The 13,808-nt window shown below is 34.6% G+C and overlaps 1 protein-coding gene across 4 annotated transcripts; it reads right to left on the bottom strand.

Moving 5' to 3' along the window:
• Positions 1-1,137: 1,137 nt before the first annotated feature.
• Positions 1,138-11,027, bottom strand: CFAP95 (cilia and flagella associated protein 95). 4 transcript variants are annotated; one of them, XM_087957802.1, is made up of 7 exons: positions 10,367-11,027; positions 9,566-9,709; positions 9,094-9,202; positions 8,385-8,506; positions 7,783-7,851; positions 4,724-4,781; positions 1,138-1,895 (listed from the first exon to the last, which is right to left on the bottom strand). In XM_087957802.1, the coding sequence occupies exons 2-7, from the start codon at positions 9,661-9,663 to the stop codon at positions 1,701-1,703; spliced, it is 651 nt and encodes a 216-aa protein (XP_087813928.1). In that variant the 5' UTR covers positions 9,664-9,709; positions 10,367-11,027; the 3' UTR covers positions 1,138-1,700. The 4 variants fall into 4 exon arrangements, with proteins under 4 accessions (XP_087813928.1, XP_087813929.1, XP_026527449.1 ...); XM_087957803.1 differs by lacking the exon at positions 10,367-11,027 and having other exon boundaries at positions 1,138-1,600; positions 1,743-1,895; positions 9,566-9,948; XM_026671664.2 differs by lacking the exon at positions 10,367-11,027 and having other exon boundaries at positions 9,566-9,948.
• Positions 11,028-13,808: the final 2,781 nt, after the last annotated feature.

Raw genomic sequence — 13,808 nt, 5'->3', positions numbered from 1 at the left:
AGCTTATCCACTAGGAAGAGCTGAGTTTGGGAGTAAGAGTTGCTGGACAGAAAGTATCATATTTTAATTCCATTGTAGAGTGCTCTTCAATTATACTGTCCGAACTATATAATAAACACAATGTGATACCACTGTGTTTGCAAATATAAACATCAGAAGCAATGATTGCTATGGAAACAGGAACAAACAACATGTAAAAATAGTTTGTTCTACACATTTTCATTACCATCATTTCAGCTAAAACTACACAAAATATTTTAGCATAACATTGCTTAACATAAGCCTTATTTATGTACAGTGTGTGTGAAGCTGTAATCCTTTGGCCTAAGCTTATTTACAACTAAAGAGTTTGCTTTGTCAAACTTCAATGATGTACTGCATTGGTAATTTATAAAATTGTAACCAGAATATACCAAGTGTTCTTTCCTATTTTAGCCCCCATAGGTAGATGTGAACAAGCAGCAGTAATCTGAACTAAATCTGTGGTTATGATTTGCCATATATTAGATATATTACTGAGGTGACCTGGAACTAAAGCAATTCCAGATCACCACAGTAATAGAGTACATTTTCTTTTACTTTTCTGTAATTGAATATTCATATAAATTACCTCAACCATTGAAGATTTATGACTTGATTATCTTTAGTAAAATACACTTAAAATTACTGAATTTATTTTGAATTTATTTTGTTCCCAAAGCTCTACTTTGAAGATGTGTTGTTAAATGTCCTTTAAAGGCATGGCATCCTGAGATCTTACCCACAGCCCATAACTGAGATTGAACTTAGTTTGCAGCTGCTGCTTTCCATCTTCTCCCAACACAAGGCTTGCTATATGCATAAATTGTAGTGTTTTAGGAATGACCACAGAAATGAAACACTTGGGCACTGGAATCTGCCCAGCTCCTATTTTCTATTTTTTGATACCTAGAAACTGTACTTTTAGATACAATTGATGTGTGTGTGTGTGTGTATGTGTAACCCTGTCTTTTAAAAATGAAGTCTAATTTTACCTACCTGGTCAAGATTTGCAATGATGCAGTAATTTTAGTGTGAGATAAATTAGCACTGGCCTTTCATTAGAGAAGTATGTTGTCTGTATTTTTTGTTTTGTAAAAAATATTTCATGGACTTCAGTACCATCACAATGATTTATTTAAGGAGGCTAAAACAATTAAATGTTTCATTAATAGATTTTGGATCAACATCAAAAGGAAATTTTAAAAAAGAATTACAATACTTACTTGAGAGTCTTTGCTTAAACTTTTAATCCCGAGTCAGCTGATGAATAATTAGGGTCTTTTAGGCACTGCATTCCAAGGCTTTCTTTTGCAAATAATTTGGGCAAATACTTATGCTAAAAATAAAACTGTTTATATCCTTGTACAGAACATAGGAAAGACTTACTGCTCTGAGACATATGCTGAAAAGTCTCATAACTTGTCCTTGATACCAGTTACAGAGAAGGGTGAAGTTGTTGATATTTGCAGTATTTTTAAAATGAAGTTGCAGGCAAATATAATACAGTTCCAGTCTGAGATTCCATTGTGCAAATTAGTTCCCCCTGGTCTTTTAACTAAATATTATATAAGCTGCAGTGCTATTGAAAAGAATAATTCTACTGACAAACATTAATACATATGAATATCCTTTAATTTGTAGCCTCATTGCTAATGCTTATGCTAATGCTTATGCTAATGCTAATTAGCTTCTTCCACATATGTTGGTATAGGATTAGTTACAGGAAATACTTTTTGCTTTAGATCTGTATTAGCATAAACTCCACTTTCATCTTGCCATGTGTTGATCCCATGTCTCCTGTAATCTGCTGTGTCGGTAAACTGGGAATGACATTTTCTATGTACTACAGAGTACCCGCTCGTATCAGGTGTAACCTAAAGGGAAAGTATTCATGAATATTATTACTCAAAAGAAAGTTTTAAGGAGCAAACTTTAACATTGGCAACACTGTATACCAAAAATAAATTTAATCAGTTGACATATTTCTCTTCCAATAACATTTTAATTATCTAAATTTCTCAAATTAAGAAATGTGTATGGAAAAAGCTATGTGAGAGGCAACATTTTTAAACAGATTTTCCAAAATAGCAATTCTGTGCTCATCTCTAATGCATATGATTTTCAGTGTCTGTAAGAACACTGAAGTACTACATAATACCATCCAGTTTTCAAAACCAGCAAAATCTTTGCTCCCTATGAAGAATACAGGGTTCTCTCAGTCATGGCCTGTATCTGCAGACAGTTCTCAAGTTATGACCACTACAGAGACCAGAAAATGAAAGTCAATCATTGTGGTGCAGTCATTAAGTGAAGCATCATGTGACTGCACCCAATTTTATGACATTTTTGCCATGTTCATTAAATAAACTACTGCAGTTATTAAGCGAGACATCACACGATCATGATTTTTGCCATCCCCTCCATTGATTTTGTTTCTCAAAAGCTGACTCAGAACCTGGCAATCATGTGACTTCAAGACACTGCAACTGTCCTGAGGGCAAGCTAGTTTCCATGTGCCTGGATCATGATCACGTGACTTTGGGAATGCCGAACAATAATTAAAAGTGAGGACCAGATGTAAGTACTTCTTTTTTTTTACACTAGCATAATTTAGAACACTTGCTAAAAGAATGGTCATTAAGTGAGAATTACCTGTAACATTAAGATATATGATGTATCATTTACTAAAAGTCACTATGGCAATTTTGTCTGAGCATACATCATTTTATTTTTGCAATTTCTTTTTTAAAATTTTTTTTTGTCTTTTTATTATGTAAGTTACTCAAACTAATTTGGAGTTCAGCAACCTTCCAAACTTCATTAATTAAATAAATAAAACCAGACCTAGCACAAAACAGGAAGAGTCAGCTGTAATGAGAAAAGCAGTTTTTTTGCAAACAGAATCACAAAGCGCTTAGGAATTGATGGGTCATTTTTCTTTGGATAGAAGAAAGGCTTGGGTAATAAAGAGCATAGCAGTGAAGCTAATGGCTGGGAGGCGATACAGAAGTACATCCACAAGGCATTAAATTCAAGGAAGTCAGGTATCTAATGCCTAGGAAACTTGGGAGGAAGTAGGTAAAGCAGGGGTCTCCAACCTTGGCAATTGGAAGACTTGTGGACTTTAACTCCCAGAATTCCCCAGCCAGCCCTGCTGGGAATTCTGAAAGTTGAAGTCCACAGGTCTTCAAGTTAACAAGTTGGATACTCTTGAGGTAAATTAAAATGAAAAATAAAGAGTAAGGAATAAGGATGTGTGGGAACAGAAACTGTGAAATTATAAATTAGATACGGTTGGAAAAAGAAAGAGGCTGCCCAGCCAACAGACTACCAACAGAAACTTCAGGAAAGCAAAATATGAGAAATACTTTTTATAAACTAACTTAAAAGAAATACATTTACAGTTGATGGAAACTATTTCTGGCTTTAATATGAACAAAATGATATGAGGATGACCATGTGTGAGAAAAAGAGAGCTATTCCATTAGAATAAATGAAGATATATTTTTCTTTTGCCATGGTTACAAAAAGTATGATCACAAACTTATTTTAATTTATTTTAATAAAGGAATCCAAACTGAATCATTATGCAACAACATGCGTCTCTGTTCATTTATTGGCCTTGTGCAATCTGAAAGGTTCTTCTTTAAAAAAAAATTACAGATATACACAGACAGAGAAACATGACAATGTTCTCCTGATGTTTTCAATTGTAGGAGTTTTATTATATAATTAACTTTTTTCAGAATCATAAAAGTAGATGCCAATAAAGAACACAATGCAATTTTGTAATCCAAATAAGAACCACTATCCTAGGTTTGATTTTGCAATGTACCAGAGACATGGAAATAATGCATTATGTTACAAATGATACTAGAAAACAATGCAAATCAATGATTGTTAATAGCAAAAGGTATCCTTTATTCTTTTATTTCTATGTTAATGTTTTGCGTTCTCATTTTCGTCTTCAATCTTATCTTCTACCTCAGGCCTGTCAAACTGGCGGCCTGCAGGCTGGACACATCACATTCAGGCCATGTCGACCCCAGCTCCGCAAAGGCAAAAAACTTTGCGATACGTCACAATCTGGCCCATGATGTGATCGAGTTTGACACTTGTGTTCTACCTTATCTATCATTTGTAGTTATACGTAGCTTATCAATGGTTTCTAGTATAGCCCAGAGTTCTATGTCCTATACTTTATACTTTGTATAGTTTTATTTAGCTTTATTTCTACTTCAATTTCTTGTTAATAGAATGCTTTTCTTCTTCAAGCCGATACCTGACATGTCACTTATGTAGCTTGTTGAGTACTAGGAGGATTTGGATTATTCCAGATTTCAGTTCCCCAGATTCAGTCCCTGAAGTTGTATTGACCATAAATGCTGGTCCCCATTGAGATGTCAAGGCTGGGGATGGTGGGAATGCTTCTGACTCTGTTGTGCCGTTTTCCATTTTTTAGGACACTCTGCCGCTGGCCCCAGTCTAACTCGTCTATAAGATAAGCCAACTCAAATACAGATTTTGGACATTGCTTAACTGTTTTCAAAATGAAATCTGCTAAATTATAGAGTTCGAACTGAAACCTTGCATTCAATTGTCATAATAGTCACCCAATTGTAGCTGCTTATTAAAATCCTGTTTTGCATAACAGTCCAATACCCTTTATTTCCCCATATTCTTTTTATTCCCATATACTTACATACGGTATATAGTCATATGGTGGAACATAGTCTAATCGGTATGATGTATCCATAAACCTGTAACACATAAATCATGTAGTAAGACTAGCTCCATACTATTTTTTAAACTATATTTACAAGCTCATTAAATATAATTGAAAATGTAGCTAATCTTTTTCTTAGAAATCAAAATCAAAGCAATTTTTCTCAAGTGTATTCAAAGCAATAAACATTTTCTAGCCATTATTATATTTCCCTATCATAAATTATTTCTGCACAGGTCAGTTTTTCTTTTTTCCTTTTTCTTTTTTTTGGAGAAAACTTGCTATAGGACCTGAACATATAAAACATAAACACTTTCAAACATCTATTTGATTAATTAATACTTCACACAATGACAAATTGGAGTATTCTTAGATGATTGCAAATATTTCTGAAGAGAATTATATACATATGAGAAGTCTCACTGTTTACATTGAGTTAAATATTTCTATATCTTTAGCCTCAAAAGTTCTCACTAAGGCAAACAGAAGAAATGTTCTACTGTCCCAGCTATGTCTTCAAATTTATAGAAACAATTACCACAGTTCAAGGATGAAGTTGGATTTGAGATATGTTTAAAGCTTTCATAACTGAGTACCAAAGGGATCTGTGGCAAACAAATGTCCATCTCATCTCTCTTTACTCATTTCTTTCACACAGTCTCAGAAGAAGAAAGCACAAATACAATAAATGTGGCTTCTCACATTTTAGAGTTTATCATAAACCTTATGATAAAACCTTTTGTGGTTGTTAGTACATGTTTTGCAAGAGACCATGTCAATACATAAAAACAGAACATACCCGTATCATCTTGTAATAAAGATCATTTTGTACCACCTTTTCTTTGAAAAATGATCTCACTTAAGTTTCCATTTCAAGCCAGTGACTAAGTTTTGGAACCATTTCCAAGTTACAATCAAGGCAGATGGTCCATCTCTTGCAAGCAAAATAAAATCTAGTTTTTAGGAACTAAGAAGGAAGCTTATGGCAGCTGGACTTAGCTTCTTCTTCCTTTTCTTTCTCTGTTCTGTTTATTATTCTTCGTAGAGCAAATATAATATATCATATTTCTGTGGAAACAGAACTGGTCAACAATCAGTTCAATTTACAAACATCACTTCCTGCACAGAATGATGTCAGTGACATTGATAATGTTGGGGATGCATTCTGTGCTCCAGCAGCCCACCATGGCTTCCGAAATCTAGTTATCGGGTTCCCCCACTCCCTCCTGCTAGGAGATATGGAGTTAAAAAATCCAGAGAATTACTAAATCGCAATAAAGATTGCTGCCATCTGGTGGTTACCTAGATTTCTGCACCAGATTTCTGGTGGCTCTACTTTTGTGGAAAATGTACTCTGAACATTGCTGAAAAGTTAGGCTGACCAACTTTAAACATCCTTAGAAGATGACTTTTCTGTTTCATCCTGACTTCAAGTCTAGGTAACAGCAGGACAGAAGTGCAATCCAATTAATTTCCTTATAAGTAGTGACCTTTTAATACCATAACACATAATACATTTCTGTAGCATCTTTGTGGATTACTATAGTACCAATGTTCTTATTTTCAGAACTGATTTTAAAAATGGAAAAGTACTTGATTCCTTGGAATTGTTTCAAGGGTCCTTATTTTGTTGACCATATTATATAACAGTAAATTAGTCATTGTGCTATTGGTTTCAATACCTTCGTTGTGTTGAAACAATGTGCAAGCAAAAACAAAACAAAACCCTAGATAATTAAGATGGTTATGCATTTCTGTTTTCACCTAATTTAGAAACAGGTGTAGGAAGGCCAAAACCACCCCACGTCATTTTGACTCTCTTTCCTTCCTTTCTACCTAATGAACTCCAACAATAAAAACAAAAGCTTAAGTCTTTTGACATCTAAGCTGAAAGCAAAGCATGTCTTAACATAGTCACCGACTTCACTAAATAAGAAAATCTCCTCAAGATATTCATTTCAGTAATAAATTGCCTTACATAAATTCTTCACCCCAAAGTCACCCCCTTGACTCACCAAAAATAAAAGATTGCAAAACTTCACAGAGAGCTAAGCTGAATTTCCTACCAGGCCAGATCCAGGGGTGGCTTCCAATAATCCCTAGAAGCAGGCTGAGTCCACAAACTCTCTAGGAACAATAGAATGACTTATTTATAAAAGTACTTCTCTAAAGCTATGATTCATGGCCACCTGTGATTGCTATGACTGTCTGTCATGCTCTCAAATTTCACCTTTTAGCAGTTTAGCTTTTAGCAACTGTCCTATGTTCTTTGGAACAGCAGGCTCAGAATGGATCAAGAATTTCTTCTAACACAGGGAAAAAGAGGTTACTTGACCAAACCAAGGAAGACCCTGAATATACAGAAGAAAGTGCCTCCGGCATTCCCGCAAACACACCAGCTGCGAACTAGAGACTGTTCTTCATTTAAAAATCCAAACATCCTAGTAGTGGTTTTGCTAAGTGGAGCAGCTGCAAGCAAGCAATCCAGGACAAGAAAAACCTCCCTAGAGAGCTGTGGGGAAAAATCAAAGAACTTTCTTTGTTTTTATTTCTGATCTGTCTTTCCATTCCTTCCCACCTTTCTTCAAAGCCGTGAATGTATTTGCAAGTTAAGTTCAACCACAGGCATAGGAAACTTGAGTTTACACCATGATGGTTATGCAGTACAAACCCAGCAGGCTTGTTATGGGCAAAGCTCCTTAGAAGCAAAGTCTCCTAAAGGTCTAAGAAAAATTTATGGTATTGTATTAAATTATTAGTAGTAAGACAAAGAAGTCAATCAGAAATCATAAGAAACCAGTTTCATTCATTAACAGTTTTCTAGTATAAAAGAAAAAGATTGAAATAATTGAAACAGAAATTTGAATGTTCTGGATAAAATTATCAGATACTTTTAAGTACCAAGGTAATACAATGAGGTACAAATATAGGAACTTTTATCATATTACAGGTCTCAATAAGCATCAACATGAAGCACAACAAAATCTGAACTTCATAGTAAAACTAAAATAATTTGCATATATGTATATACAAACATTTTAAACTTCTCTGGTGGGTGGCGTGGTAATACAGCACCAAAACCTGTTTCAGGTAGCCCTGTGTCCCTGAGGGGGGGAAAAAGAGAGACAGCTTTCAGATTGAACAAAAATTTAAAGGAAAATGCAAGCTTTATTTTAGAGCCAATTGGCAATGCTGGATGGACTGATGGACAGGCAGCCTTAAGTCAAAATCAATTCAAGGGGCTTTACAAAGGACAAAGGAGTACAACCTTAGAGAAAACTAGTATTATATATCTTATGTGTTTTTTTGTTTCTTTACTGTCCTTTCCAGTGTTGCACTGCCCTCTACTGGATGAATTGTGTCAAGCTCTTTAAAAAAAACTAAAAAAAATCATTACATTAACTTTGTAGTTCTCAGGATAATTATGTTTAAAATCAGTTACTTTTTAGTTAATGCTTTGTGACCGTTAATGTACTGTAAAATATACAAGAGATTAGATGGAGTAAAAAAGGATGAATTGCTCTCAATGTTTTTAAAAACAAATATAAGATAGAAAAAAATAGGAAAAAAAGATTATCATGATTTATTTTATATGATATTATTTAAATAATTATAGATGCAAAAATATAAGAAATACCTGTCAACAACAACTGTGTGAAAGCCATCTTCATCCAGCAAAGGTTTCCAAACCTCTAGTTCTTTATATTCTTTTTTGCTACAGGGAGATGACAGATAATCTTGATATGTTGTTATCCATTTCTAAAAGGAAATGTTAGAACAAGGAATCATTATGTAATTCAAATGCAGTACAAAAATATTTTTTTAAAAGTACTCTAATAACCAACACGACATCTGTTGAAATCTTGGAGATATAACTTCACTCTTATAATTTATGCATTTCCACCTCAATCAAATATTTTTAAACCAATTATTTTTTTATTATATAATATATATATGTTCTATTCTTTTAACATCAGTGTTTGGCTAATAAACTAATTAATGATGGGTTGGTCATTTTCCATTCATACATAAAGCATCCCAGACTGGTTCTCTTTCATGACTGAAAATAAACATTGCAACTAAATGATAATAAAACATCTACAAAATTGCACAATCTGGATGTGGAGGGATATTCTTGAAATCATTGGTATTGGTTGAAATTAATGTAAGTGGTTTTAATACCAATCTCGAGTCCTCTAAGTCTAAAACACACTATTTATTAACTTAATAACAATATACAGGTGTATTCTATGAATGACTATGCTGTGTGGTAATGTATTAATAAATAAATATGAATGTGATACATCAACATAAACAAACATACTATCAACAATAAGCTATCTTACTTGATCCATGGTTCCAAATCTCCAGTAAGTAGACTGACATAAGTTTTTAGAACCCAAAGGAATGTCATGTATATCATAATCCTTAGGTTCAGTCTCTCTATTCTGGGACCTTTATAAGAAATAATAAATAGTAATACTAAAGCATATTTAAAAGTTATTAATATCTACTTTACTACTTACATAATATTACAAGTCAAACCCAAATATGTGTATGTGCAGAGCCGATTTGATTTTTATTTTAATCAAAGTCCCATACAAGACCACTTCTCAGAAAGTGTTAAAAGTCTCCAAATAAATCTGAAATCAAAAACAAAATAAACCCAAACCCAAAAATTTGAAAAAGCTAAGCTTCATATTGAAAACAGCCAGAATGAATGACACCTTGTGGCTTAGTCACATCTGGTGGAGTTTTTTTTTAAAGAGAGAATGATCTTAAACCACATCAGACCAGTAAACAGTATTTTTTTCTTACCAGCCAGACACAAGAGTGGGTCTCCCATAATATGCTGAATTGGAGCGCAAGGTCAGCGCTCCTTTGCGCTCCATCACATCTGGTGGCCCTAATTCCATCTTCAAATTATTTTGATTTTTCACCTCTTCCACAGGACCACTATATCTGAAATTAATTCAGTATTATTTCTTCGACTGCAGGGCAGTTCACAGCAGAATAACCACATTCATTTGGGATGAGGGTATTATAACTAAGAAGTTAATCTTGAGACCAATACTACACTCCCTCTGTATGATTTCTCAAAGGTCCAAGCTTTCACTGGCTTTTTCTCAAGACAACAAATGAAATGAACAGCAAGGAAGCCAGGAAGCCTTAGCAGTCTTCATTCTTTGCTGGATACATTAGTCTCCATGGTGACTACTGATGCTGTAAAGGAAAATAACAAACCTCAAAACTATTCCGCCAAGAGGCCGGAACTACTTTCTGTTCCGGGGAAAGCTGCAAATGATTTTTACTTTCTGTTCAAGGGGAAAGCTGCAAATGATTTTTACAAGGTAAATACTATGGAAATATCCAAAATGTAAAATATCATGCCAAGCTTGCTATCAACACTTATTGTAATGGAATTGTGAATATACTCTCGTCATTTCATGGGCAGAGTCATGCTGAATCCAACCTTTTCTTCTGTAAATAATCAAAGTGTGCATTTAACAGTACTTTTTTTAAAATGAAAAATACTCGAATTCTGTTTTTCCCAAAAAGCAAACTCAGTTTTAAAAGTTAGTGCTCTCAAATCTGTGCTGCACAAATCTGGAGGATTACCTGGAGAAGCAATCATAGGATTTTTTTGTATCAGTTTTCTGCCATCTGATAGTCACCTCAACTTTTGCAGTATCATTTTAGAAGCTAACCACCACGGTAGTAATATTCCTTGGCAAAGAAAGTTCATACTGAATATGCATACATTAATTGTTATCTTAAAGGGTAAAATTTAATTTTCATAAAAGGAAAAAGAAGCTGAGGCCCAACAGATCCTGGGCAGGTACTAGCTTCTTTTCTGAGCTTGGCAGATCTGGGGATAATTCTATTGCCATTACACATATTGTAGATAAATTTGCTTTGGTTTCCTATGGAAAAGAATCACTAAAAACATATATTAGCAGATTGGAAAGGATTTGTATGATAGCTGCACGGATTTAAATCTTATCAGACAGGAATGATTAGAACTAGCAAGTACCTCTGGTAACCAGACCCTTTGCCCTGAAAGGCTTTGTAAGTGGCAACAAGTACCTTGAACACACCCAGAAGGCAACCAATTGCAGCTCATGGAGCAGTGGTATCATATGGGCATACCACAGCCTGTCCATTATTGCCCTTGCCTACAGTCCTATATTCACAATATGACAGGCTCAGTGATAGGGTGCCAGTGAAATTGATGTCGTATCTCCCTGCAATAAATAAATAAATAAATAATAAATAAAGTTATTGTGAATAGAGGCCCCTTACAGACCTTAGCCATGCTCACATGTCATGCAAATCCATAATCTACTGAACAAGTCTTACTGTAGTAATTCAGGACCTTTATATCTAAAAGCCCCACTTTGTGTTCTCATTTTGTGTTTTTCATAACAAAAAAGCTGAAATAGCATTGGTTGAGTGTTAGGGATATACACCCTAGCAGAACCTGCACGGCAATCAGGCAGGCAGGCAAATATGTGAGACAAACGTTTTTTTAGCTTACACTCAGTAAAACAGATACACTGTGCTAGTTAAATAGTTTATTCCAGTAAGATTTTTAGCATAGTCAAACAGTCCATTTATCATTCAGCAGTTCAGTCCATCCGGGGATTAATCAGTTGCAAAGTCCAGTGTCGAAAAAGAGGTCAGTAAACTTACAAATATCAGTCCAGTAATTTATCTCTTCGCAGTAGAGATATGAAGAAGTCAAACCTCCTTTCTTCCTTCAGCAACAGCAGAGAACACGCAATTATCAAACCATCAATCCATCATCGTTTGCAAGCAATCCAGTAAGCCAGCAATCAATCAAGTTCTCTTGCTCCCTCTTATGGCGCTTTACAGCCGCACCCAAAATTACATGCTTTGCAGTTAAAGTGACACACACTTAAACTCACTATCATAGTCTATATATATTATTTTACCCAAACTACGTTAGGTAACCTATGTTATTCCTAACATTGAATAACTAGTAAGTGAAATTATTATTGAAAAAGATCTGTTTCCATGAGAAAGATGAAATGAAAATCCATTTTAAAAAGTGCAGTTGAAGAAAATCTGATAGAAAGAATATGGACATAATAATGGCACTTTGCTCAATCATAGAGGGGGGTAAGTGAAGACAATATGTATCATTTCAAAATGTAATAATCATATTGTATTAAATTGAATGCAGAAAATCTCTACATTAAGATAACAATTTTATTATGCTAACAGGGTTATAAAGCCAGTGACTTGGTTCATGTAATGTGCTAAGACAGCATGCTTAATAAAACCCTTAATAGCAGAATTCACAATTAATACCAGGTCAAAATGAGGAATCCCAGAAAGACATAGTCATTTGATTGTTTTTTTTACTTAGCTTAGCTTGATGAGGTAAGTAAACTCTTAAGCAAAACAAAAAAGAGAAAGGGAGGAGAAAGAAAACAGTAACTGATATTCATCCTATGAGAAAGAAAATGAGAGTCAGTAAATACATTTAATTAAGTCTTATCAGCTGCTGAGAAAGTTCCAGGTTGTACCAAGGTTTTCCTCTGGGCTGTAGGAATGAGAAATAACCACAATCGGTTTTCCAATTGTTAAACTATAAAATCCTGCTGTTAACTTAAACCTGTTTCAATATTTAAGCAAAACACACCAGACCTTTGATAGGTGGAAAACTAAACAGAAGTTAAATATTGTTTTATTTTAAAGAAAATCATCTTAAATTATGAGGCAGGTAAAAAGTCAACTGAAGTCCCATCAGGTATCCTAACACTAAAAGAAAAATTGAGGAAAAAATTGGAAAAAAAAACCTCCTGCTCTGCAAAAAACCCTATCTCAGATCCCAGATTTTGCTTCATACTTTATGTTTCAGTTTTAGAGGAAGATATGAAAGATATGCGAACTTAGACCCAATTTTAAATGTGATACTAAAACAACAATTATTATAATATAGTCTGTGAACATAGATATATTTAACTAAACATGTAATAATCAGAATGATTAAGATTTTTGCATCATAATGTCATCAAAAGTTGCTGGATCAGATCTACTTCAATCCATATTCAGAGTTGTTACTTGGTAGAAATTTCACATAGAGCCAATAAAAAAACAAAAACAAATACAAAATCAACTGGACTTTATTTCTGATTTCATGGAGCCAACGTTTACTTTTTCCCTTACAGACTTTATTTTCAATGGACATCATCTCCGAGATTACAGCTTAAGCCATACGTGCATCTCAACAGTTTTGTGCCTGCTTAGTAGAAAGAAAAGGTGCCACCATTTCCTTGCACACTTACCTGAAAGTATTGACTTGTTGTACGTAATTGACTTGTTGTACGTAAGCTGATTTGTTGCCAAATAAATACTTTAACCACTGACACTAACTACTGAGTGAAAACTGTGTCACTCCTCAATGACTACAGTCCAATTCCATCCATATTCGTTCCATTTATTTTGGAAGAAAGGCGCTAAAACCCAAGAGATGCTGAGGACGAGTATAATGAGATAGATAGATAGATAGATAGATAGATAGATAGATAGATAGATAGATAGATAGATAGATAGATAGATAGATAGATAGATAGATAGAGACAGACAGACAGACAGACAGACAGGATTCTACCAGTTTGCATCTATTCGCTAGAACCTGTTAACATTCTAAGCAGTTCGGAGAACCGGTTGTTAGAAGAAATTACTGGCCTAATCCTGTAAGGAAGGCAGGAAGGAAATATTCTGGTGTTGCTTACAGAAACTGCCTCTCCATTAACCCTTATTACATTCTTGGCAGGACTAGACTTCCTGTCTCAGGAACTTCTCTGGAGCATTTTCGCCTTTCTTTGCTGGTACTTTGCTTATGTGGAGTGACCATTCAAAGTTACAATGGCACTGAAAAAAGTGATTTATGACCATTTTTCACACTTACAACTGTTGCAGCATCCTCACAGTCATGAGAGGCCAGGAGAGGAGATGCATGCCTCGATGTGAGGGATATTGAGTTGGCCACGCCCAGCCAATAACATGACCACCAAGCCATGCCCACCAA

The sequence above is a fragment of the Notechis scutatus genome, chromosome 2, assembly GCF_049901735.1.
Source record: "Notechis scutatus isolate UNSWTSFEM ecotype Mainland chromosome 2, rNotScu1.2, whole genome shotgun sequence".
NCBI lineage: Eukaryota > Metazoa > Chordata > Lepidosauria > Squamata > Elapidae > Notechis > Notechis scutatus.
The sequence above is the reverse complement of the archived record's forward strand: the minus strand, read 5'-3'. Positions and strand labels throughout refer to the sequence as shown.